Source organism: Aspergillus aculeatinus (assembly GCF_003184765.1).
Source record: "Aspergillus aculeatinus CBS 121060 unplaced genomic scaffold BO66scaffold_12, whole genome shotgun sequence".
Classification (NCBI taxonomy): Eukaryota; Fungi; Ascomycota; class Eurotiomycetes; order Eurotiales; family Aspergillaceae; genus Aspergillus; species Aspergillus aculeatinus.
The window spans coordinates 483472-504132 of NW_020291481.1; the positions used below are offsets into that span (position 1 = coordinate 483472).

At 53.5% G+C, this 20661-nt stretch overlaps 8 protein-coding genes and 2 non-coding genes across 10 annotated transcripts; 6 read left to right on the forward strand and 4 right to left on the reverse strand.

The window, feature by feature from the left end:
• The first annotated feature begins 467 nt into the window (after positions 1-467).
• Positions 468-2637, forward strand: BO66DRAFT_35037 (uncharacterized protein). Its single transcript, XM_025644716.1, has 3 exons — positions 468-1783; positions 1836-2176; positions 2234-2637. The coding sequence occupies exons 1-3, from the start codon at positions 745-747 to the stop codon at positions 2615-2617; spliced, it is 1764 nt and encodes a 587-aa protein (XP_025506229.1). The 5' UTR covers positions 468-744; the 3' UTR covers positions 2618-2637.
• A 407-nt stretch (positions 2638-3044) lies between these two features.
• BO66DRAFT_390108 (F-box protein) lies at positions 3045-4414 on the reverse strand. The gene has a single exon (XM_025646934.1). It carries the CDS (start codon positions 4370-4372, stop codon positions 3428-3430), a length of 945 nt encoding a protein of 314 aa, XP_025506230.1. The 5' UTR covers positions 4373-4414; the 3' UTR covers positions 3045-3427.
• Positions 4415-5027: 613 nt separating this feature from the next.
• BO66DRAFT_t96 lies at positions 5028-5099 on the reverse strand. The gene has a single exon. It is a non-coding gene; the product is annotated as a tRNA-Ala (tRNA).
• Positions 5100-5571: 472 nt separating this feature from the next.
• BO66DRAFT_t94 lies at positions 5572-5671 on the forward strand. Its single transcript has one exon. It is a non-coding gene; the product is annotated as a tRNA-Thr (tRNA).
• A 1424-nt stretch (positions 5672-7095) lies between these two features.
• On the forward strand, positions 7096-8935 carry BO66DRAFT_369742 (uncharacterized protein). Its single transcript, XM_025645387.1, has 2 exons — positions 7096-7380; positions 7437-8935. The coding sequence occupies exons 1-2, from the start codon at positions 7147-7149 to the stop codon at positions 8721-8723; spliced, it is 1521 nt and encodes a 506-aa protein (XP_025506231.1). The 5' UTR covers positions 7096-7146; the 3' UTR covers positions 8724-8935.
• Positions 8936-12117: 3182 nt separating this feature from the next.
• On the reverse strand, positions 12118-14114 carry BO66DRAFT_418945 (FAD-binding domain-containing protein; the record flags this gene model as incomplete). Its single annotated transcript, XM_025649775.1, has 4 exons — positions 12118-13157; positions 13224-13453; positions 13513-13748; positions 13821-14114. The coding sequence occupies 4 exons, from the start codon at positions 14112-14114 to the stop codon at positions 12118-12120; spliced, it is 1800 nt and encodes a 599-aa protein (XP_025506232.1).
• Positions 14115-15752: 1638 nt separating this feature from the next.
• Positions 15753-16733, forward strand: BO66DRAFT_369749 (NAD(P)-binding protein). The gene has a single exon (XM_025645388.1). The coding sequence runs from the start codon at positions 15837-15839 to the stop codon at positions 16626-16628; it is 792 nt and encodes a 263-aa protein (XP_025506233.1). The 5' UTR covers positions 15753-15836; the 3' UTR covers positions 16629-16733.
• A 497-nt stretch (positions 16734-17230) lies between these two features.
• On the forward strand, positions 17231-18114 carry BO66DRAFT_390111 (oligoribonuclease). The gene is made up of 2 exons (XM_025646935.1): positions 17231-17396; positions 17491-18114. Exons 1-2 carry the CDS (start codon positions 17244-17246, stop codon positions 18004-18006), a joined length of 669 nt encoding a protein of 222 aa, XP_025506234.1. The 5' UTR covers positions 17231-17243; the 3' UTR covers positions 18007-18114.
• BO66DRAFT_35084 (uncharacterized protein) lies at positions 18066-18450 on the reverse strand. The gene has a single exon (XM_025644731.1). The coding sequence runs from the start codon at positions 18388-18390 to the stop codon at positions 18124-18126; it is 267 nt and encodes an 88-aa protein (XP_025506235.1). The 5' UTR covers positions 18391-18450; the 3' UTR covers positions 18066-18123.
• Positions 18451-18546: 96 nt separating this feature from the next.
• On the forward strand, positions 18547-20652 carry pgmA (phosphoglucomutase PGM2). Its single transcript, XM_025652743.1, has 3 exons — positions 18547-18787; positions 18852-19153; positions 19224-20652. The coding sequence occupies exons 1-3, from the start codon at positions 18735-18737 to the stop codon at positions 20534-20536; spliced, it is 1668 nt and encodes a 555-aa protein (XP_025506236.1). The 5' UTR covers positions 18547-18734; the 3' UTR covers positions 20537-20652.
• The last annotated feature ends 9 nt before the right edge of the window (positions 20653-20661 follow it).

Genomic DNA, 20661 nt, shown 5'->3' on the forward strand with positions numbered 1-20661 from the left:
CCCTCCCCTCAAAGGCCCTCCTCTCTTCCTTGCCTTTGCCTCTCTCTCACACACTTCTCTCTCTCCATCCTCCCATCACCCAACCAACCCCTCTCTCCTTTTTTTTGTCCTGCTCCACACTCGCCTTTTGGTCAATAAGGCCAAGTTTTCTTGCTGGATATCTCTCTTTATTCGAGTTCGCCAACACTGAACCGGAGTCTTTCCCCAGGAATCAACCAGATTTGGTATGTTTGGATGGATCCTCCCACTCCCCAGCCCACCCACTTATTCTTGATCGGCGTCAACACCCGTCAACCTTCCCCTCCCCTCCCCTCCACCCTCCCTCTCCCTCCGTCTCTGTCATCATACTGCACGGCTAATACTATATGCCTGCGTTTCGCATAGCGATAAATCTCTACGAAATTCGAACGCGATCGGCCTCTCCCTCACCTCGAGCTTGCGCTAGACTCGAGCGACAACCTCGGGGCAGCCGTCCATCTCCGCGATCTATCTGTTTCGGTCATTCTATATCCCCGCCGGGGGCTGGCGGTAGCAGGCACACACACCGAACTCACTACTTCGATCCTGACCGCCTCCACAACACACGACCAGCTCATCTTCGCACAATCACACGCGCGCCCTCACCCCTCACCACTTTCCCTTCTCCCACCCCCTCCTTTTCTCTTTCATCCAACCCGGTTTGACCTTATTCTTCGACGACTCTCTCTCAATTCCTGTGCTTACTGCTATCTTTTTTGTCCCGCCATGCCCTGCTTCAAGGGTCTCGCCGTGAGTATACACACTCCGGATGGCCCGATCTCCGAATACTCGATCCAACGTCAATCTCGAGCCTCTCGCATAGCTTGCTACATTCCGGTACCCCCTCCAAAGCTACCTGAATCCGGATCGGGCCGACCAGAACAGTCGACTTTCGCCATCTCCATCACACTCCTGAACCCCGGTCAAGATGTCCCTTATTCTGCTCCGAAACCGACACCCGACAACCCCGCACCCAGGCCTAAAGTTGTTGGAGGACTTCCCGGCCCGACCGAAGAGCGGGGGCAATATTCTAGTATGGTGATTCCCTACAAGCCGTTGACCAATTCGCCAAACGAGACGGTCGCTGCATACATCTACTTCGACGGCCGACAGAAGGAGGAGGTGGCTACGCTCCTGCGGAGAGGCGAGGAGACTTGGGTCAACTCTCGATGGGTTAGTGTCCCGGAATCCGAGGGCGGCGGTCTGGCCGAACGGGAGTTCCTGTTCCGTGAGGTCGGACTGGAGAGATGGTTGAATGGTCTAGACCTGGAAGGCAAAGATGCGGCAGCCAAGATTGAGCGACGACGACAGAAGATGGAAAAGCGTCGCCTGAAACGTGAAGAAAGCGGCGGTATGGACACGGATGCAAAGTCACGGAAGGAGAGAGACATAATGCGCTACGGAGATAATTCGAAATCCCCCCTGGAAGATGTCTCTGATGACGATATGTCATTCTCTGATTCCGATGATGATCCGATCCCTGAGTCTGCAGGGCAGATCAAGGTGGCACTGTTTCGTGTTCTGGCTTCTGGTGAGGTCAAACGAGGAGAGTACTCGCCTCAATTCGATGCGCACGATGACGACGACGATGTCTCAGGCGGCAATGACAACAACAACGGCGCATCGGACGCCAACGTTGACCACACCACGAGCTTTGCTAAGCCGAAAACACTCGACCCCAAGACAATTAGTACGCAAACTGTGACGAGCATTGATGCGTCTGATAAACCCTACGCCACCTTCACGTTCATGTACCGCGGAGAGCGTAAGTCATCACCCGGTTTGCCAAGTAGCCGTCGAAACTGACTTTGAACTAGGGCAACTTCAGAAGATGGGGATCCTCAAGGATGCCAAGGCACAGGAAACTCCTGGGTCTGTAAAACGTCGGTCGATACAACCAGATTTTTCCAATCTTGGCCCGCTCAAGCCTGGCGGCACCGTGGGCTTCCTGAAATTCCGAGAGAGCACAGAAAACCATAAGAGAGGAAAGAAGGGTAGCAAGACTGTTGGCGATGATGACATGGATAGTGATGATGATGACGAGAATTCCATCCTTGGTAAAGCAGACGCCGAAGAGGGCAAGGACGATGATGTCCATCTGTCTCCGGAAGATCTCAGGCAGCAGGGCGAGTTGGCGGAGAGCATTCGTAAAATCAAGGTGAGTCAATCCTGCTTCGTGCTTCGTCTCTGTTCGCCTAACTAACAGTCATTCTAGCTTAAACGGCAGCACTCGTCGGCGTCGCTTGCCACTAATACTCCTCCGACGGACACTGGAAGTCCTCGAGCGCCCGGAGAGTCAGCTCCGTCTTCTAATCTTTCCACGACACCTCCGATTGTACCTCCGTCAACTGCCGCTGCTGAAGCTCCCAAACCAGCGGCTAACGCGCTTGATGGTCAATTCATCGGCAGCCCTCTAAAAAAACAGCGAGCTAGCGTATCACAAGCGGATGAAGATGTGATGCGTCGACGAATGGAGTCAGGTTTGTCGCACGAGATCACCAACGATAATTCTCCAAACCCCACTGGGACTACAGCGGCTAGTACGGGTGTAAACCATCCACCGCATGATTCCATGGCTACTGAGGAAGAAGAGCTATAAGCTCGCGACCTTCCAGAGTCCATTCTCATATTTACGTGCTTAGATGGTCGACATCACACCGATCAGACGGAGGAAGATGTTTGAAATCTTTATTTTCCCATACTTATTTGAGGGATGGCTTATCATCCTTATCATTCTTTTGGGTAGCCCTCGCTTATCCCGCATCGAAGGGGTTGGACAGGAATACAGTTGGTCATGATAGAACATGACCGTTGACGGCTGCTTTCGCATTTTCAAGATGTGTGGTACACTATTTGCTAGTTGAGGTATCTTCATGGCGAATGGGCTGGGGATGGGCGGAACTATTGCTAGAATGGAGCATGAGGTACGTGCTGAGTGGAGGTAATTGTTATAGACGGAATGAGTTACGCAAGTTGCACGCCGAAAACCTCCTTTTTGCTGGAGGCGGAGATTTGGAATGACTGGGTTCCCTGTCAATAAGCAGGGCTCGTAGGGTTCGGACTATGGCGAAATCTGAGAAAACTTCTAAATAATAGACACCCTAACTCAGCCCTCATTATAACCGAATAGTAGCAACAAATCTAATCTTGTTGAAACCATGCCAGTCTTCCATGTGCACCAGCCTCACACCGTACATTAGCCACTGTTTGCTGCGACTCGGTCACCGCACGGTGGACCATCTGCAAAGGCTACGGTGGAGTTGTCTTATGATCCCTCCACAGGGTCCAGGCAGCATGGCCTCCTAACACACTTTGTCCCTGCCGTTCCGGCAGTGCACATGAGATGAGCCTCTTGGCAGTCTATCGAGTTTATTCCAGAAATTGGCGACGTCTGATAATGAAATCACCTTCAACAGCAACGTTGCCTCTTGGCTAGATGACCCCGAGCGCGTCTCGTGGGCTCTTCGACCCCGGCCCACCAGCGCCTCTGGCTTTCCCTCCATGCGATCTGCGGAGGCGGCTTCCCCATGGCACATTGCACGATCTCAGTCAAAAGCACGATCATTCCGCTCCTCCTGAGCGCACTGCGCAGCACCCGAATGTCTCGCTTCCTGCTGCGAAGAAGCATATCACGGTGAAGTCGATAGTCCTTGGTATCCCACAGAACATCAGCATGTAAAGAGGTGCTGGGGGCCTCCTCCACCAGCTTCCCCATTCGGAGAGGCTCCGTCGGTGGTCCAACTGTGAAGGGGGAAAGATCTTCATCGCCATCAATATCGTCATCAAGATCATCGTCATCAGCAGGAGCAGCAGGAGCAGGAGCATCTTCATCGTCATCAGCATCCTCACCATCCTCAGCATCAGCATCAGCATCCTCCTCGTCCTCGTCCTCATCATCATGCTCGATATAAGGCAAGCCCTCGATCGAATCCCCACCTAGGGCACTCCTTCTCGTGAAAGAAATCAACCCCCGGATTGGAGGCTGTTGCACGAGCATGCGCCGCCAGCTGGCGTCTTTCCGGATGAAGGACGCCTTCTGGTCGGGTTGCGTCAGATCCCAGCGGGGGTTGAGGCCGTCGCGCCCGACCTTCTTCCGGTAGTCAGGATCGACACCATGTTCAATGATGAACCAGCCCGGAAAAACATGGACTAAAAGCGGGTTGCGCTGTGGTTGCGGTCGCTCCCAGTCTGGGGTCAAAAAGAGGTGCTTTTGCAGGGAAGGCGTGGAGATGAGGTCGTGCCATGCATGACAGACGCGCTGAGCGGATGTCAGGAGGGACTGGATATCCACATGGAGAAGAATGGTCTCGAGGATCTCGACGGTCGTGAGGGCTTTGGTCTGGGCGGTTGACATGGTGGGTTGTCAAGCGGAGCCCCGCGTTATCTGCATGTATTCAGGGACAGGTGGGAGATCAACAGGCCAAGCTATTAGGCTACCCAGTAAGGTAACTTGTGGTCATGTGACGAATTAAGAATAGTTGGTAACTCAAAAAGGCTAGTAGTGGTACTTACTAGGTAGGTTCAAGTTGGATTTGCCAGGTGCCAAGCGGACAGTGCCTAAAAGAGACAGGCCTTGTTGCTTGAAGAGATGGTTGGTAAAGCATGCCATGTGAGGTGTAGTTACTACCTACCGGGAGAATGTTCGTATTGCAAATGGGCACGAGTGCCACAACCCTTCCTGATTCTATCCTGTCACCTTGTAGCAAGTACATTAGGACACACCTAACCTCAAGCACCGCTCTCGGCTAAAGCACGCGTAGGGCTATGTATAATAGGGCCGTGTATGAGTGACAAGTGCGGGTGGGAGGTAGGCTAGAATGAATACAACCAAATTTCACTTCTGTCTTAGATTGAATACTATAATAGCATCTGCGAACGAGACATGACATGAAATGGCATCGCATCTCTTACTTTACACGAGAAACGGCGGCGGCGCTTTTCGTCCCAAAATTTGGGGTTCGGTTGACCCCATCGTTTCTAGATGAAAAAAAGTATAGCCCCAAAAAGAATGGACTTGGGGGGAATCGAACCCCTGACCTCTCGCATGCGAAGCGAGCGCTCTACCACTGAGCTACAAGCCCATGTGACCATGACTCATCATCCTATCTAAGAAATATATGCAGAGCAAAAACAACCGAATCCATGGCCCTTGAGGCTTCGCGCTGGCTGTTTTTCATCCATCAAGCCACTCTCGCTATAAACAACGATATAGACGCTTTCTCGAGTTTCTCACAGCACGGAGAAACGATGTTCGAAGTGACTGCCCAAAACTCGCTTAGTCCCCACTATGTGGGGCCCCGGGTCCCCCGGCAGCTATGGTGGAGATCCTCCTGCATCCCGTACTCCACTCTATACTAGGAGTTATAAAGCCTTCCCTGCACAATAACCACGTGTAAGATCTTCTCATATGCATCTCGTTAGATAGCTACAGCATCAAGCTTCATATTGCGCTCTTTTGATTGCCAGAATGCTCATATACCAGCGAGAAGCAGCCCAAAACATCTTACGGCCGCTGGGTTATGATTTAGTTGCTAGTGCTACTGTACAACAACAGCCGCGGTGGTGTAGTGGTATTAACATTGCAGAGCCCCCGTACTAGCCTTATGCTAGCGGTGTGGAGTGCAGATTCTGGGTTCGAGTCCCAGTCGCGGCAATCTTTTTTTGTTTTTGCTAGCTTCTGAGGCTGTAGGATGTCATCGCGGCGTCATGATACGCACTCGCTGACGGCGGGGAGGGCTGGCTCTACGATCTATGCACTGCGGAATAACATGGGGCTGCTGAGTTAGTCAGGAAGACGGCTTCAAGGTGCCTCTTGCTAAGTATCAAGAGAGCTTCGGGAAGGTACGATTAGCTCGATCGGGTTCTAGCATGGTGCATTTTGTCTTGGAAAAAAAGGTAAGACAAGGCCAGTATATCGTTTGTTTATCTCAAGAAAAGGAAGACATATCTGTTTGTCCGATATGAATATTGTGTTAGCGTGTGCACGTTGGGAATAAATCGCAGATGTTACTGAAGCTGTCTTGTTCGAGCAGATCTATCTTGATACCGAGATATGGTTAGATCAAGGGGTAAGTTAGTCGGGCCTAGACTGAACAACATGCATGCAGGGAAGGTGCGAGGGGTGCTTGTAGCACTAGCTGGTAGCCGGAGACACATCTTCCTCTCACTGTCAGAATGAGGCGAGAAACACAACGATCTACCACTGCAAGCTTCAGGGTCCTGACTTCGGGGCGCAGCTTGAAGCCACTGTGAGCCTCTCATGATTACCTACCTTGTCAAGGCTCAGGAACTCTCGTTTGAGATGACAAGTCGCAGCGAGGCACAGCAATTCGCAGATTTTGCAAGAGCATACCCTGGTTGAGACGTACATACACAAACACTACGATTCACTCCAAGAGGATCATAAATCTTTGATGTCAGCACGCACATTTTGAGATGGACTGTTCTTCTGACCCATTACTTCCTCCCTCATGTATCACTCGGCGCTCATTCTGACTCTCAATACTCATATTTGCGAGCTCATGTACAACTCTACCTTGGAAGTACAGCAATCTCCTTCAGACTTCATCTTGAATGTCTTGAGGCGTCGCCCACTTCGTGTCACGATGTCTCTGCGAGTGCGCAGGTAACCCAGTCCAGTGCTCACCTCCCTTCTACTATAACTGACATCAGTCCTGGTCTTAGAGCACTTAGCAGACCTCGAAAGTGCAGTCTCATACCCTACTGCTCGCCTTCTGCTTACAGCTGATAACTCAGAGAACTTCAACGTACTGTACCACAGGGCGGAGAAACAATATAACACCAGGCTTGGTACAAAACCATCACAACCATGCACAGTCTTCCTGATCGCTCCCCGATACAGATCATCTCTGCTAACATTCATGACGTAGCGTTACAATGTATGGAATGGAAATTTCAAGGCCCGAGCCGACCGACTGTCAAAAGTGTAGCGAGTCCAGCAGCCAGCCTTGCCTTGTGGGGAACCGGGCCGGCTCCACTCAGCCACGGGCTGTACGAATCTGTAAGCACTAATCCGATTAATCACTAAACCTTCTGGGTTTGAAAGTGAACGTTGCACACTTCTGCTCGATCTCTCTCCTTTCACCCCTCCAATCCTCAATCGCAACAATGGGGATTCTCAATCTTTTTCGCAAGGCAAAGCCCCCTCAGCCTGTAACAGTACCGACCGACACCATCGTCCCACTCTGCTTCTGGGATGGCCGGCCATATCAACAAAGTATCTGTCTAAATGTCTCTTACCGCTTTGATGACGTGCTCGATATCAAGACACTTGATCAATCCTTGACGCGACTACTGCAGCGCGGAGATTGGCACAAGCTAGGTGCACGATTACGACGAAATGTATGTACCGTACGTTTCCTCTGAAGAAAAAATCATCTGAGCTGAACGACTCCCAGAATGCCGGGCAGCTTGAATATCATATCCCGCGAGAATACACCCCCCGGCGACCAGGCTTCATCCTCACCTCTGAAAATTACCCGATGAAAGCTGCTGAGCATCCTCTAGTGTCAAGAATCCCCACGGCAACGGATACACCGCGTGTACTGGGCTTAGCCGGTGAGGTCATCCCCCTCTATCGCGATGCGCAAGCGCCACAATGCCTAGATGATTTCATCTACACGGACCGACCCCAGCTCACAATCCATGTTGCCTCATTCACCGACACGACCATTTTGACGATTACCTTCCTGCACACCCTCATGGATGGAATGGGTATGTCCAGCTTCTTTGCAGCCTGGACAGCTGTACTCCGTGGTCAAGAGGACCATGTGCCGGCTTTCCTCGGATTGGACACGACTCCAATGCAAGCTTTGAGCAGCACGACCTCTGCGGAGCCCTTCTTACATCAAGGCCTCTTACTCAAAGGAATTCATTTGATTATCGGTACCATGTGTTTTCTCTGGGAGTATTTCTGGCAGGGTCCGGAAGAGCAGCGTATTCTCTGCATCCCCGGAGCCTTTGTCGACGGAATGCGAAGTCAGGCGATCGAGGGACTCAAGACCACCATCGGAGATGCCGCTAGTTCCCAAGCTCCGTTCCTTAGCGAAAGTGATGTGCTCCTAGCGTGGTGGACCAAAGTGGCAATCAAAGCGCTGAGCCCGGCCCCAGACCGCTTGCTCGCGTTGATGAACATCTTCGACTTCCGCTCTCTTGTCCTGCCTCCAGAGCTGGCTGAACCCTCGAAAAAAGTCGCCGTCATTGGCAACGCCACCTTTCAGGCTTACACCTTCCTCCGGGTCCGTGAAATCCTCGCCATGCCGATCAGCCAGCTGGCCGCGCAGATCCGCCACTCACTCGTTCAGCAGCGCACCAAGCCGCAGGTAGAAGCCCTGGCGGCGCTGATCCGAGCGGCCACAGAAGCGAATGGGGTTGATGCAACGCTCTTCGGCGACTACAACACGCTTCTCATGGCGTGGTCGAATTGGCACAAGGGCCGGCTCTTTGAGATCGACTTCTCGGCGGCAGTAACCTCGATTGGTGCGTCGACGGCAGAAGGGGAGCGGCGACGGACGAGCCCGGTGGGACGACCTTCCTATATCGCCGTGAATGGATCTGTGAGCGGCCCCATGCCGACGAATATCGGGCCGATGATGGGTAAGGACGCGGCGGGGAATTGGTGGTTGACGTGGACTCTGCCCCGATGGGCATGGCCTGCGGTAGAAGAACAGGTGCATGAAGTATGAGAGTCGGAAACTTTTTAGCATGGTGCAAGTTGCGAAAGAGGCTACAGAGGCAAGTCGAGGGACTGTTGGTCGGGATGTTATAGAGCTATATACGCCGAGCTGGAAGCAAATAGCCTTCCGGAAACCAGAATCATTCATTCTACAGTTCTTGCAACCATCTGCTAAGTTACATGTATGCACAACGTATAATCTGTACAGCCATCAAATCAAGCACAGAGGATAGTGTCTACGGACCGATGATTGGTTCGCATTCCTGCTCCAGATCGTCTCTTAACTACCAAGCTAAAGAATAGATCAATTTCAGGTCTCTCCTCTCGGAGCAGATTCGAACGCTTCAGACATAGCGAACCTATTTTCCATCATACAAATGGTGAACCAAGGCCTCTTCGGGCTTCAACTGGCTCTTGCAAAGCGACTCCCAGCCTCCCTCCAAGCCCTGTCCACCAACAACCCCTTTGCCCCAGACCAGATGCAGCTCAGAGGCAGCGGATTCCCGATTAACCAGCCAGTGATTCCAGCGCTCGTCCACTTCGTCATAGAACTTCCTGGAATCTACAACGCCCAGAGCAGCTTCCATGATGGATGAAGTGTTTACGTGGATAATTCCCAGTTGGGCAGCGACAGTGCCCAGGCCAACGAGCTCTTCAACTGAGTAAACCTTTAATTACCTTCAGATTAGCCCTTTCCCTCCCAAGATCAATGGAGGAGTGTCAATGGGATATTTTCCACGGTTCGTTCACCTTACCTTCTTCTGGAGTCCCACGCCGATGAAAACAAGCCTGGCGGCCTTCAAGGCTGGATTATTCCGGATCAGACCCAACACCTGCTCGACCCCGCCATCTCGACTGCCAAAATTGACCAGGACGATCTTCGGCGCCTGCTTGCTGGCCAGCCACTCCCATACCGCCGCCCCAGCGATATCCGAGTAAGACACGGTCTTGGTGGGGAACGGCGGCGCGAGCTTTGTCGCGGCGGGCGCCGAGGTGACCTGAAGGAAAGCCAGGGGGCCCGTCGCAGCCGGCCTGGCAGGCGAGATTGTGCGCGAACGAGCGACCCGTCTTCGTCGAGACGCCCAGGCTGATGACGACGGCGTGAGAGAGGTCCGCGTCCTCGGCGGCGGTCCACTGCGCCTCCTTCCCCTCCTCCTCCCCCCCCCCCCGCCCCGGAGACACGCCAAGACACGAGTGCAGTGGCGGATGAGCCGTGGGGTCCGGGGTGAAAACGTACTCGCTGAGGAGATACCCGCAGGTCCAGATCGTCCGCACGACGCATTCCCACCCCAGGGTCTCGGGGTCTCTAGCTGGGACTTTGTCGACCACGGAGGTGTACTGGTTGTCCAGCCAGAATAGACCCCGGCGGTGCGGGGACACTTCCGTCCAGTGACCGTCGTGCGGTCGTCCGGGGGTCAATTGGAGGTCCACCGCGTGGCCGGACGCCGGCCAGTATCCGAAGATGGATGTGCCCGCCGGGAGGTCGGGGATTGTACTCTCGAGAACGGTCGTGTAGCCCCAGGCGGGCACGATCCCCCAGGCGGCTGGGTCGTTGTAGGGGGCCGGCGCGGTCCGGGGAACTAGATATCCTAATTTTAACCCAAGGTATAGTACCTGTAGCTACTATTGTGTATTAATAGTAGCCTTCCATTGTCCTGTCCTCCGCCCCTGCTTGGCTGACTGATCGCAACAGGATCCACTCGCCTCGGCTTCGGATGCTTCATTTGTATACGAAATTTCCAATCCATGATCATTCCGAATCATCACCCATAATGACTGAGCTGTCGGAATAAAGCAATATATACGAGATTGACGAACGCAATCCCGATAGACCTCTATCCATTATCCATGTCTCATGGGAAACACCTCTAATTCTATGCTAACTACCAACAAGACCCAGCAAAACTGTCCCCCAAAGACCGAATCACCTCTGCGGCTCATCCAAAGTAAAATACACACTCAAACATTCAGCAGAAGCAGGGGTGCCCAGCTCCCCGAAAACCGAGACACTCACCACCTTCCGCCGTCCCAATTGCTCCCGATGCTGTGCGATGAACCAGCCGGTGGCGCTACCATTCGGGGTCCCCAGAATAGCCATCCCTTCTTCACTACTACCAATGCTATCATCCTCCACGGGGAACGTCACCACGCGATCCCAGCCCCCCAGCGACTGGCCCGCCCTCGCCAGCGCCCGCCTGATCACCTGTTTGGTGAGTGGGTTGCTGATCCCGGCGTGGAAGATGTAGCGGATGGAATCGACTTGCACGCCCGCTTGCTCGGCGAGGCGCGTCCACATCAGAAAGGTGACGTCGGACCACTTTTTGAGATGGATGAGCCACGGCGGGGCCATTCGGGGGCTTATGAGCCCTGCTCCTTCTTCCTGGAACTCTCCGGCTCCCATCCACGAGACCCCCATCGGACTCATCAGATTATCGGCGATGATGATGCCACTGGCCGTGTTGTAGAGGTTGCTGAACCACGCTCCGGTTGCCTATCGCGAAACGCCACCACACGCAGAACCCTGCAGGTCAGCGATCAAGGCAACCCTCTGTTTTTTTATCTGATAGATAGATAGATAGATAGATGGGCGAGACAGACGCGCGCGCAGGGAAGGAAGGAATAAGAGCCCTTACAGGGTAGGTCATCCCATCGATCACGGTGGGTTCCGTGTGGGACATACACACAAACACGTTATCTTCGATCCGGGCATGGAGGTCCCGCGCGAACAGTCGAGCAAATCCCTCCTCGTCGTACATCGCCTGGGCATACTCGGGCGTCCAGTTCCAGAGCTCCAGGGCGCTGGGCTCGGTCCACGGGCTGGCGGCGGGGATGCGGCGATGCGGCGAGAGGGTGTCCAGGTAGGCTTGGAGCTCCGCGGTGGTGGGCATGGAGAACATGCGCACGAACGCGCGGCCTTTGGCTGCTGCCGTGTCCCAGGCCGTCTCGTCGCTGTCGATTTCGTGCTCGAGGGTGAGGATCCGACGGGTTGGGTGGGAGGTCTGGTGCTGCTGTCGCTGATCATGATGGTGATGGTGTTGCAGGTATGAATAGATATTCGGAAGGGAAAGTCCGTATATGGAGAGGAGGGCCTTTAGCTGGGCTTCGTAGTGGGCTAGATATCTCGAAATTTTGAGGAATAATATGTTGTGTATGATCTAAGTGAAGGAGTGAGTGAGTGAATGTATGTGGGTTCGATGATAAGTTCTTCGTCGGTGGGAAGGAATTCCACATTCAGAGAAAGCATTGGGGCAGGCACAGCCCAGAACTGTAAGGGAGGTAGGGACTGGACTGTATTTTACTTGCTCTATTATGTTACTGTGCTAGGTACGGTACTTGAGTTTATAGTATACGCTCGAGCGGCCCGGGGGAACGAACGACCCAGTACACTCACCACGTGGACGTATCTACACATCTGGGTAACACTGATACCTCCCATCATCTCGGTCCCAACCCACCCCCTGATGCACCGTGAACATGTTTTCTGGGTCTACCTCTTTTTTGATGCGAAGGAGACGCTCATAGTTTGCCTTGCCCCAGAACGCACCGATGGGGTCCGGCTCAAACGGGTCGGCTTCGTTTTGATAAGCACCGGAATCGGGCGTGAATTCCCGCAGAGGATCCATGGCGTGGGAAACACTCTGCCAGACTTGTCGTATGAGCTCTGGGTCTCTCATGCTGCTGTCAATGGCACGTATGTGGAGGAGATGCCAAAGCCCACTGCGCCATGCTGGCGTGACTGATGATGCCCCGGGTCCGAAGGGTTCATCCTCCTTTGGTAGATTCTGCGAATACAGCGCTGGCGCGACGAGAAGAACCGCTACTTGAGGTGCAGGGGGTGTTGGTAGAGTATCGTTGAGGATCACCAGTTGGGTTATAAGCTCAGCCAGCTGAGCCTGGCTCCTTGTGTTCTGGAACGACGTTCGTGGGATGATGCGCGACGAGACGGCGGTGGACACCTCCGACATTTGTACGAGAGGGTTCGAGGTGATGGGTTCCATGAAGTCGAGGAACCCGGCAACCGAGGAGAGGGTTGCGCTCGAGGTATTGAACTGGCGAGCAAAGTCCAGCACCGGCTGCACGGACGCCATCGCGGCCGAATGGTCCAGCAGAGCTGTGGCTATGATCAAAGCGTAGTCTGCCGAACCCGGAATCAGGAATCCACCCCATCCCTCCGCAGCCCATCGCTCGGCATTCGCAATTATTAAGGATGTGAAATCCTTTGCGGCGGAATAGTAGGGATCCAACCCGGTCAAGGAAACATTCAAGACCTCCATTGGTCGATCCGGATGGACGAGGGTGCTCATCTCCATCACGACGCCGAAGGTCCCGCCGCCGCCACCGCGCAGCGCGAAGAACAGATCAGGATTCTGACATCGAGTCGCAGTGGCATATGTCCCGTTGACTAGTACGACTTTGATTTCTTGGACGTTGTCGACCCCGAGACCTGGCTCACTGTCAGCTCCCATGCGCGCAACAGAACTGCAGATGAACGTGCGAGGGTTTCACTTACCAAGTTCATTAGCCATCAGCCCATGCCCACCACCAGTAATCCATCCGCCCGCGGCTCCGACACTATCGCAACCTCCTCCCACGACCCGATATCCCCGTGCATGCACAAAGTTATAGATGCCTTTGAACTGTTGTCCCGCCCCGAACTTGATCACATCTCCCGTCGGGGCCGAACAGCCTTCTGGAGTGAAGTTTTTCAAGAGCTGGATGGGGGGTTGGTATGGATGCGTCCTAAGAACTAGTCAACATTCCCCTGTCTCAGGGACAGCAAAGGAAAAGAAGAAACACACCACAGCGCAAGAGAATCCGGCGCTGAGCTCCGACCCTTGTAATCATGACCGGTGTTCTTGATGACGAGTCGGAGTCCGTGAGATCTGGTGAAGTTGAGGGTGGCTTGAACGTCCTCTATTCCTCGCACCTCCACGTATCGCGGAGAAACACTGCCTTGCTCGCAAGTAGTATTGGGTGGTAGAGACGAAGAGATGGGGCATGAAGCGCCGGTGGCTTGGCAGGTGGACCAGACGGACTATTTCCCACACCTTAGCAAAGTACAAATGATCGGCTGATCGGCTGTGAATGTGTAGTTGTGGTGTCTGACGTTGTGATACCAAGGAAACTCGTTCGATGCCAGAGTTGAGTTGAGAAGAAGCTCTTGCTCAGCGGTGCACTGCGCTGCATCTAGTGGTTGGGTTAGATCGTGACTGAATGGGTAGCACGGGCTCATCATCGGGGCGCCTTCGTGGAGACGTCCGCCGACAGTCGCGTTCAATGCGTTCCAGGTTGCGGCGCTGATACTCGATAATGAAGCCCATGTTTGCGGATTCGATGACTGTGCCCGGTTGGCGAGTAAAGGAATGGCAAGAAGCAGAGAAAAGAAGCCTTGTCTCGCCATGCTTAGTTATAACCACCAGTTATGTACAGTATTTTACAAGCTGAATTAGCAGCTTGCTATTTCTCCTTTGACACATGCTGAGAAAGTGAGGAAGTAAACATGGGACATCGAGTGCCTTATATATTCTCTTCTGGTATAGAACACAGTTTGACCCTTACATGAGACGCAAACCTAGATTTAGGCGCTGGATTGGTGTGTGGGCTTATATCGATCGAAGTACCCCAAAGCAGCAAAAGGAAGTCCAATAAGATGACGTCGAAGTGCATGGAAAAGGTCAGCTGAGTCTTGTGTAGCAGAAACGTACATATGACAGGGAGACCTTGATAGCCACAAACAACTGATGTCAGGAAAAGCACGGTGTGTTTGGTGAAAGTCAGCTTGGAGCCCCAACTAATCAGCCCGCGACAACAAGCCATCTCATGCAGAAGACGACAAGCATGGACATATTTTTCACTGCATACTTCAGGTGACGGCCGTGGGAGGTTTACTCGGCCAGCTGTCATTCTGACTGTGTTGGTCTGCTATGCCAGACCGAGCGACTTGGTTGTCGCGTCCTTGGGCTTCGGTAGCTCAATCGATAGCACTTGCACCCAATAAATAAACTGCAGGCTCTACGGCGCGATCAGAACTCCGGCTATTTTCGCCTCAACTCTCAATTCGAACTGCTCTGAACAGTCGCAGATGCAGCTTCTCAGACCCTGGCAGTAGAGGCAAGCCGTCCGCAATGCCTAGCTCGTAACCGAGTAACAAGCCGGCGTGCAGCCAGGGCCGCAATATACCAACCAGCAATCTGAGTCCAGACCATAGAGCAACCTATATTCAGGCTGGATATACACGGCATTTCTCTTCTCGAGGCGGTGCTATTGGCGGTTCCACTGGAAGCAGGCAGCGCTAGGTTGGCTGAAGTGTTGGCAGTCCTTTGACTCGTATCTGCTGACTCGGACTGCGACTCAGAGATCTCGATTGTAATGTCCATCCAGGATGGAGCTTCATAGCTATGCTCTTTTATCTCTTCCTGGAACAGGCTACCACTCAGTACATACACAGTACCTCGACATCCGACTTTTAAGGGGGGGGGCGCTTTTTCTTGAAGCTCAGAAACTCGTCTCTCTGTGTTGGTGGTATTTGCGAATCAAGTACTCGGGATCACTGGCAGTAGCTGGGACCTTCACGGTCAAAAGATGTGTAGAGGTGATGGGCAGAGACGCGGCAATGTCCTTCTGAATCGCGAAGGATGCGGCATGCACCGTGTCGAGGGCCTACCGTGTCGAAGGTTTTCCGTGTATCTGAATCGCCCATTTGCAACGAGGTAGTTGTGCCACATCTCAAGGTATACCAGGCTCGCTGTTGCATATCAAGTCAAATTGCCGGTTACTGTGCTGAGTGAGGACAGCGCGAGTCACTTCGGAATACAAACTATCGTAACAGGAGCAAACCAGAAATCTTTTGCGCACACACTGACCCGGAAACACTGAAATGCCAGGGACTTCCTTGAGGGCAATGGAGGAAGTTCGGCATGCCGAGTTTCATGGAAACTACGTCATCACGTCATACTTTCCGTTTCACTCCTCCGAGTACTTCTCTTCTTTAGATCAATCATGTTCATTTCAGCTTCTCAATCATGATGGTTCCAAGAATCATATCCTATAATCCAGTCGATAAGCAATAGCTTCTTGCAATTTCAATATATCTCCACAAGATCTCAACAACAAAGTTCGTGCAATGGCTCCACCAAGCTTGAACTTCCGCTGCGCGCTTGTTACCGGCGGCGGCGGAGGCATCGGAAAAGCGCTCTCCTCCTACCTCATCTCGCAGGGCAAAAAAGTCATTATCGCCGGCCGCACCGAGTCCAAGCTCAAGGAGTCCGCTCGCGAGATTGGCGCTGCAGCCTACTACGTGCTAGATACGGGTCTCGTCGACACGTTCCCCTCGTTCATCGCCAAGATCACTTCCGCGCACCCTGATCTGGACTGCTTGGTCAACAATGCGGGTGTGCAGCGGCCGCTGAAGCTTGTGGAAGAGGAACCGGAAGACGTGCTGGCGCGAGCAGATCAAGAGATCGATATCAACATCCGTGGCCCCATGCATCTCACACTGGGGTTGCTGAAGCATTTCAAGAACAAGCCTGACGGTGCTCTCATCGTCAATGTCTCTTCCGTGCTCGGGTTCGTGCCCTTTGCGGTGATCAATCCCGTCTACGGCGGATCGAAGGCATGGCTCCATTTCTGGAGCATGAATCTTCGGACACAGCTCTCTAAAGGCGGGTTTGAGAAGGTGCGAGTGGTGGAGATCGTTCCTCCTTCGGTGGCAACGGACCTCCACCGCGAACGGGATGACCCGGATGACAATAAAAAGGACAAGAACCCCAGTGTTCTGTCGGTGGAAGAGTTCATGGAGGAAGTGAGTGCGAAGTTGGAGCGTGGCGACGAGGTGATTGCACCAGGCATGAGTGCCGATATTGTACGGCGGTGGTATGAGCAGTACGGAGGCTTCTACAATGAGAAGGCTGCCTGAGGAATGGGTTGACTTACGGCTGGACGCATCTTCAGGGAAAGGTCTCTTTTTGATAGGTGCAAACAACCATTGCGAAGAGGACCTTCACAGATAAAATTGACAATCAATGACAAGAGATGTCAATTAGTCTCGATTTGCAAATTCACCCTTGAGAAGTGGCGAGACAATCCCTTCTGGCGCTCATACTTCATTTGATGATGATTCAGATATCCCGCTCGATTCTTCACAGGAGAGTGCACAGTCGTACAAGAGTCAAATGCGGAAGAGACAGGTCACACAGCACACACGATGCTGGAGATTCTGTTGACAAACCACGCCTCCACCGGGACTCGGTAGGGAGGCATACTGTGCTGCTGCGCTAAGCGTGCACTGATCGTAAGCATTTGGCACAGAAAATGATTATTTGCTTCATTACGTGTCAATCGAGGCCAGACATTGTAGTAAGACGTGACTATGTTTCCCTCTATACAGTGAGTTAGCCACGGACAAAGAATGTATGCTGGGACATTTGGAGAAGTCGATTGCGGCAAGTCGGCCGACCTCGCCGCCTTCCGCCGCCGGAAATAATGACTTGAGGCAGCTCCGGCGGCCCACTTGCTGCTGGTGCTGTCTGCCATGGCCTTTCTACGAACACTTCATTCAATTTCACTACACCCTCGGAAGCAGCTCTACCAAAAGCCTCTTTTCCATGTTCAAGCTCTTCGAGCCCGAAACCATACAATGCCCTTGACACGCTCCACCGATCCCCTGGTGTGGATCGACTGCGAGGTTCGGGAACCTTCTTTGCAGCCTGTCCTGCGTTGTCTTGAAGCCACGAGCCTCATCCGCTGACGCACCCTGTCTTCTTGACGGACACTTCTAGATGACCGGCCTGGACCCAGAAACCGATCAAATCCTCCAGATCTGCTGCTACATCACCGATGCCGACCTGAAGCTCCTCGAGCCGCAGGGGTTCGAAACCGTCATCCATCAGTCGCCCGCGACGCTGGCGTCCATGAACGAGTGGTGTATCGAAACCCACGGTCGCACCGGGTTGACGGCCGCGGTGCAGGCTTCCACCGTCAGTGCGGAGTCGGCAGCGGCGGCGTTGCTGGAGTACATTCAACGGTATGTGCCGCAGCCGCGGACGGGGTTGTTGGCGGGCAACAGCGTGCATGCGGACAAGGCGTTTCTGGCCAAGGGACCGTACCGGACCGTGTTGGAGTGGTTACATTATCGGATTGTAGACGTGAGCGCACTGAAGGAGATGGCGCGGCGGTGGGGATCGGATGAGTTATTGGCGGCCGTGCCTGCGAAGAAGGAGGTGCATCTGGCGCGGGAGGACATTCTGGAAAGCATCGCAGAGATGCGCTTCTATCGGGAACGGCTGTTTAGATAGCCTCTGGTAGCTTTAGTAGCTCAACTACTAGTACTAGACAAGCTACTAGTAAAAGGGGGAGGTCTGTGGGTTTTGGACCGGCGGGGAAATGGGCTGAGCTGGCAACAATAATAGCTTCTATTTAGGGAAGCTTTTTTTTAGGGGGTCAAGAATTATAATTTGTACGGGCGTTTGTACGGAGGAGGGGTAGGAGATGAGGGGAAGGGGAATTGTTCGAGACAATTGCATGGGAAGATGCATTATGATGAGATGATGAGAAGTGATTGATGACCGCCACATTATGACACTGCTAACTGTCAACACCACCACCACCACCACCCATGAACGAACGCAATTGCAATCGGGATTGAAGTGGGGTGTTCTAGTAGAGACTTTGTCTTGCATCGGAGCGGGACCAGAACCAGAACCAGACCCAATCCCAATCAATCCCAATCCCAATCCCAATCCCAATCCCAATCCCGCCGCCCGCTGCTGCTCCTCGCCCTGACCCTGCTTTCTCCTGCTTTCTCCTCTCTCTTGCGACAACTTACTTATTTACTCCCTCTGTTCCCCTCCTCTTCCTTCTCTTCCTTCTCCTCCTCTTCCAATTTATTCCATTCCTCTTCTCTCTATTTTCTCCCCCATCATTTGAATCGTCAGTGAGCTGTATATATCCCACAGCTCGTGCCTGACCTTTTCTAAATAAATAATATACCCCTCTATTTTGATTACCCCTCCTCCACGTCATCATGTCTGTCCAGACCGTCTCCATCACCCCATTCTCCGACCAGAAGCCTGGAACGTAAGTGATACCTTCTGCTGCCCCTTTACTGTTTTTCGAAAACAGTGAAACTAATAATCTACAGCTCTGGTCTTCGTAAGAAGGTCAAGGTCTTCCAGCAGCCCCACTACTCCGAGTCCTTCATTGCCAGCATCATCCTCTCTATCCCCGAGGGTGCTGAGGGAGCTTTCCTCGTCATTGGTGGTGATGGTCGTTACTACAACACTGAGGTCATCCAGAAGATCGCTAAGATCAGTGCTGCCTATGGTGTCAAGAAGCTGCTGGTCGGCCAGAACGGCATCCTCAGTACCCCCGCTGCTAGCAACCTCATCCGCAAGCGTCAAGCTACCGGTGGTATCCTCCTGACTGCCAGCCACAATCCTGGTGGTGAGTTACAATCCCATTCCTGAGAACAAAAACAACCTGTATCAAGCGACTGACAATGTTTACCGTGTAGGTCCCGAGAACGACTTCGGTATCAAGTACAACTTGACCAACGGAGCCCCCGCCCCCGAGTCTGTCACCAACAAGATCTACGAGACCTCCAAGACCCTCAAATCCTACAACTACGTTGACATTCCCGATGTGGACATCTCCTCCATCGGAACCAAGACCTACGGTGAGCTCGAGGTCGAGGTCGTCCACTCCACCTCCGATTACGTCACCATGCTGAAGGAGATCTTCGACTTCGACCTCATCCGCAACTTCCTCCAGACCCACAAGGACTTCAAGGTTCTGTTTGATGGTATGCACGGTGTCACCGGACCCTACGGTGTGGACATCTTTGTCCGCGAGCTGGGTCTGCCCGAGAGCAGCGCCATGAACTTCGAGCCCAAGACCGACTTCGGTGGTGGTCACCCTGACCCCAACCTGGTCTACGCTCACGAGCTGGTGGAGCGGGTCGACAAGGAGGGCATCCACTTCGGTGCCGCCAGTGACGGTGACGGTGACCGCAACATGATCTACGGTGCCAACACCTTCGTCTCCCCCGGTGACAGTCTGGCCATCATCGCCCACCACGCCAAGCTGATCCCCTACTTCAAGAACCAAGGCGTGTACGGCCTGGCCCGCTCCATGCCCACCTCCGGAGCCGTCGACCTCGTGGCCAAGGCCCAGGGTCTCCAGAGCTACGAGGTGCCCACCGGCTGGAAGTTCTTCTGCAACCTGTTCGACAACAAGAAGATCTCCATCTGTGGTGAGGAGAGTTTCGGTACGGGCAGCAACCACATCCGCGAGAAGGACGGTCTGTGGGCCATCGTGGCGTGGTTGAACGTCATCGCCGGCGTCGCCCAGCAGAAGCCCAACGAGACCCCCAGCATCGCCTCTATCCAGAACGAGTTCTGGCAGACCTACGGCCGCACCTTCTTCACCCGCTACGACTACGAGAACGTCGACAGCGACGGTGCCAACCAGGTCATCGCCACTCTGGCCAAGTACGTCGACAACAAGGACTCCTTCATTGGCTCGACCGTCTCCGGCCGCAAGGTCGCCGACGCCGGCAACTTCTCCTACACCGATCTCGACGGCAGCGTTTCCAAGAACCAGGGTCTGTACGTCAAGTTCGACGATGGCAGCCGCTTCGTCGTCCGTCTGTCCGGCACCGGTAGCAGCGGTGCTACCATCCGCCTGTACATTGAGAAGCACGAGAACGATGCCAGCAAGTTCGCCCAGAAGACGGACGAGTACCTCAAGGACAACGTCGCCCTGGCCCTGGACCTTCTCAAGTTCAAGGAGTTCATCGGCCGCGAGGAGCCCGATGTCCGCACCTAGAAACATCTGCACATACCTACTATCTAAATTACTTAGTCTATACGAGCCTACGGAATCAAGCACGTTGTTAATATAGCGATAGCGAAATAATAAATCAGCGCAGTAGCATTTTCTCGTGATCATCA

Excerpts from the sequence above, each read along its gene's own strand:
- BO66DRAFT_35037 (XM_025644716.1), top strand. The coding sequence starts at position 745 with ATGCCCTGCTTCAAGGGTCTCGCCGTGAGTATACACACTCCGGATGGC. Across the intron at positions 1,784-1,835 it reads GTTCATGTACCGCGGAGAGC|GGCAACTTCAGAAGATGGGG; the intron begins GTAAGTCATCAC and ends ACTTTGAACTAG. Across the intron at positions 2,177-2,233 it reads AGAGCATTCGTAAAATCAAG|CTTAAACGGCAGCACTCGTC; the intron begins GTGAGTCAATCC and ends CAGTCATTCTAG.
- BO66DRAFT_390108 (XM_025646934.1), bottom strand. The coding sequence starts at position 4,372 with ATGTCAACCGCCCAGACCAAAGCCCTCACGACCGTCGAGATCCTCGAG.
- BO66DRAFT_369742 (XM_025645387.1), top strand. The coding sequence starts at position 7,147 with ATGGGGATTCTCAATCTTTTTCGCAAGGCAAAGCCCCCTCAGCCTGTA. Across the intron at positions 7,381-7,436 it reads GTGCACGATTACGACGAAAT|AATGCCGGGCAGCTTGAATA; the intron begins GTATGTACCGTA and ends AACGACTCCCAG.
- BO66DRAFT_369749 (XM_025645388.1), top strand. The coding sequence starts at position 15,837 with ATGGCTCCACCAAGCTTGAACTTCCGCTGCGCGCTTGTTACCGGCGGC.
- BO66DRAFT_390111 (XM_025646935.1), top strand. The coding sequence starts at position 17,244 with ATGGCCTTTCTACGAACACTTCATTCAATTTCACTACACCCTCGGAAG. Across the intron at positions 17,397-17,490 it reads TGGTGTGGATCGACTGCGAG|ATGACCGGCCTGGACCCAGA; the intron begins GTTCGGGAACCT and ends GGACACTTCTAG.
- BO66DRAFT_35084 (XM_025644731.1), bottom strand. The coding sequence starts at position 18,390 with ATGCAAGACAAAGTCTCTACTAGAACACCCCACTTCAATCCCGATTGC.
- pgmA (XM_025652743.1), top strand. The coding sequence starts at position 18,735 with ATGTCTGTCCAGACCGTCTCCATCACCCCATTCTCCGACCAGAAGCCT. Across the intron at positions 18,788-18,851 it reads TCCGACCAGAAGCCTGGAAC|CTCTGGTCTTCGTAAGAAGG; the intron begins GTAAGTGATACC and ends AATAATCTACAG. Across the intron at positions 19,154-19,223 it reads TGCCAGCCACAATCCTGGTG|GTCCCGAGAACGACTTCGGT; the intron begins GTGAGTTACAAT and ends TTTACCGTGTAG.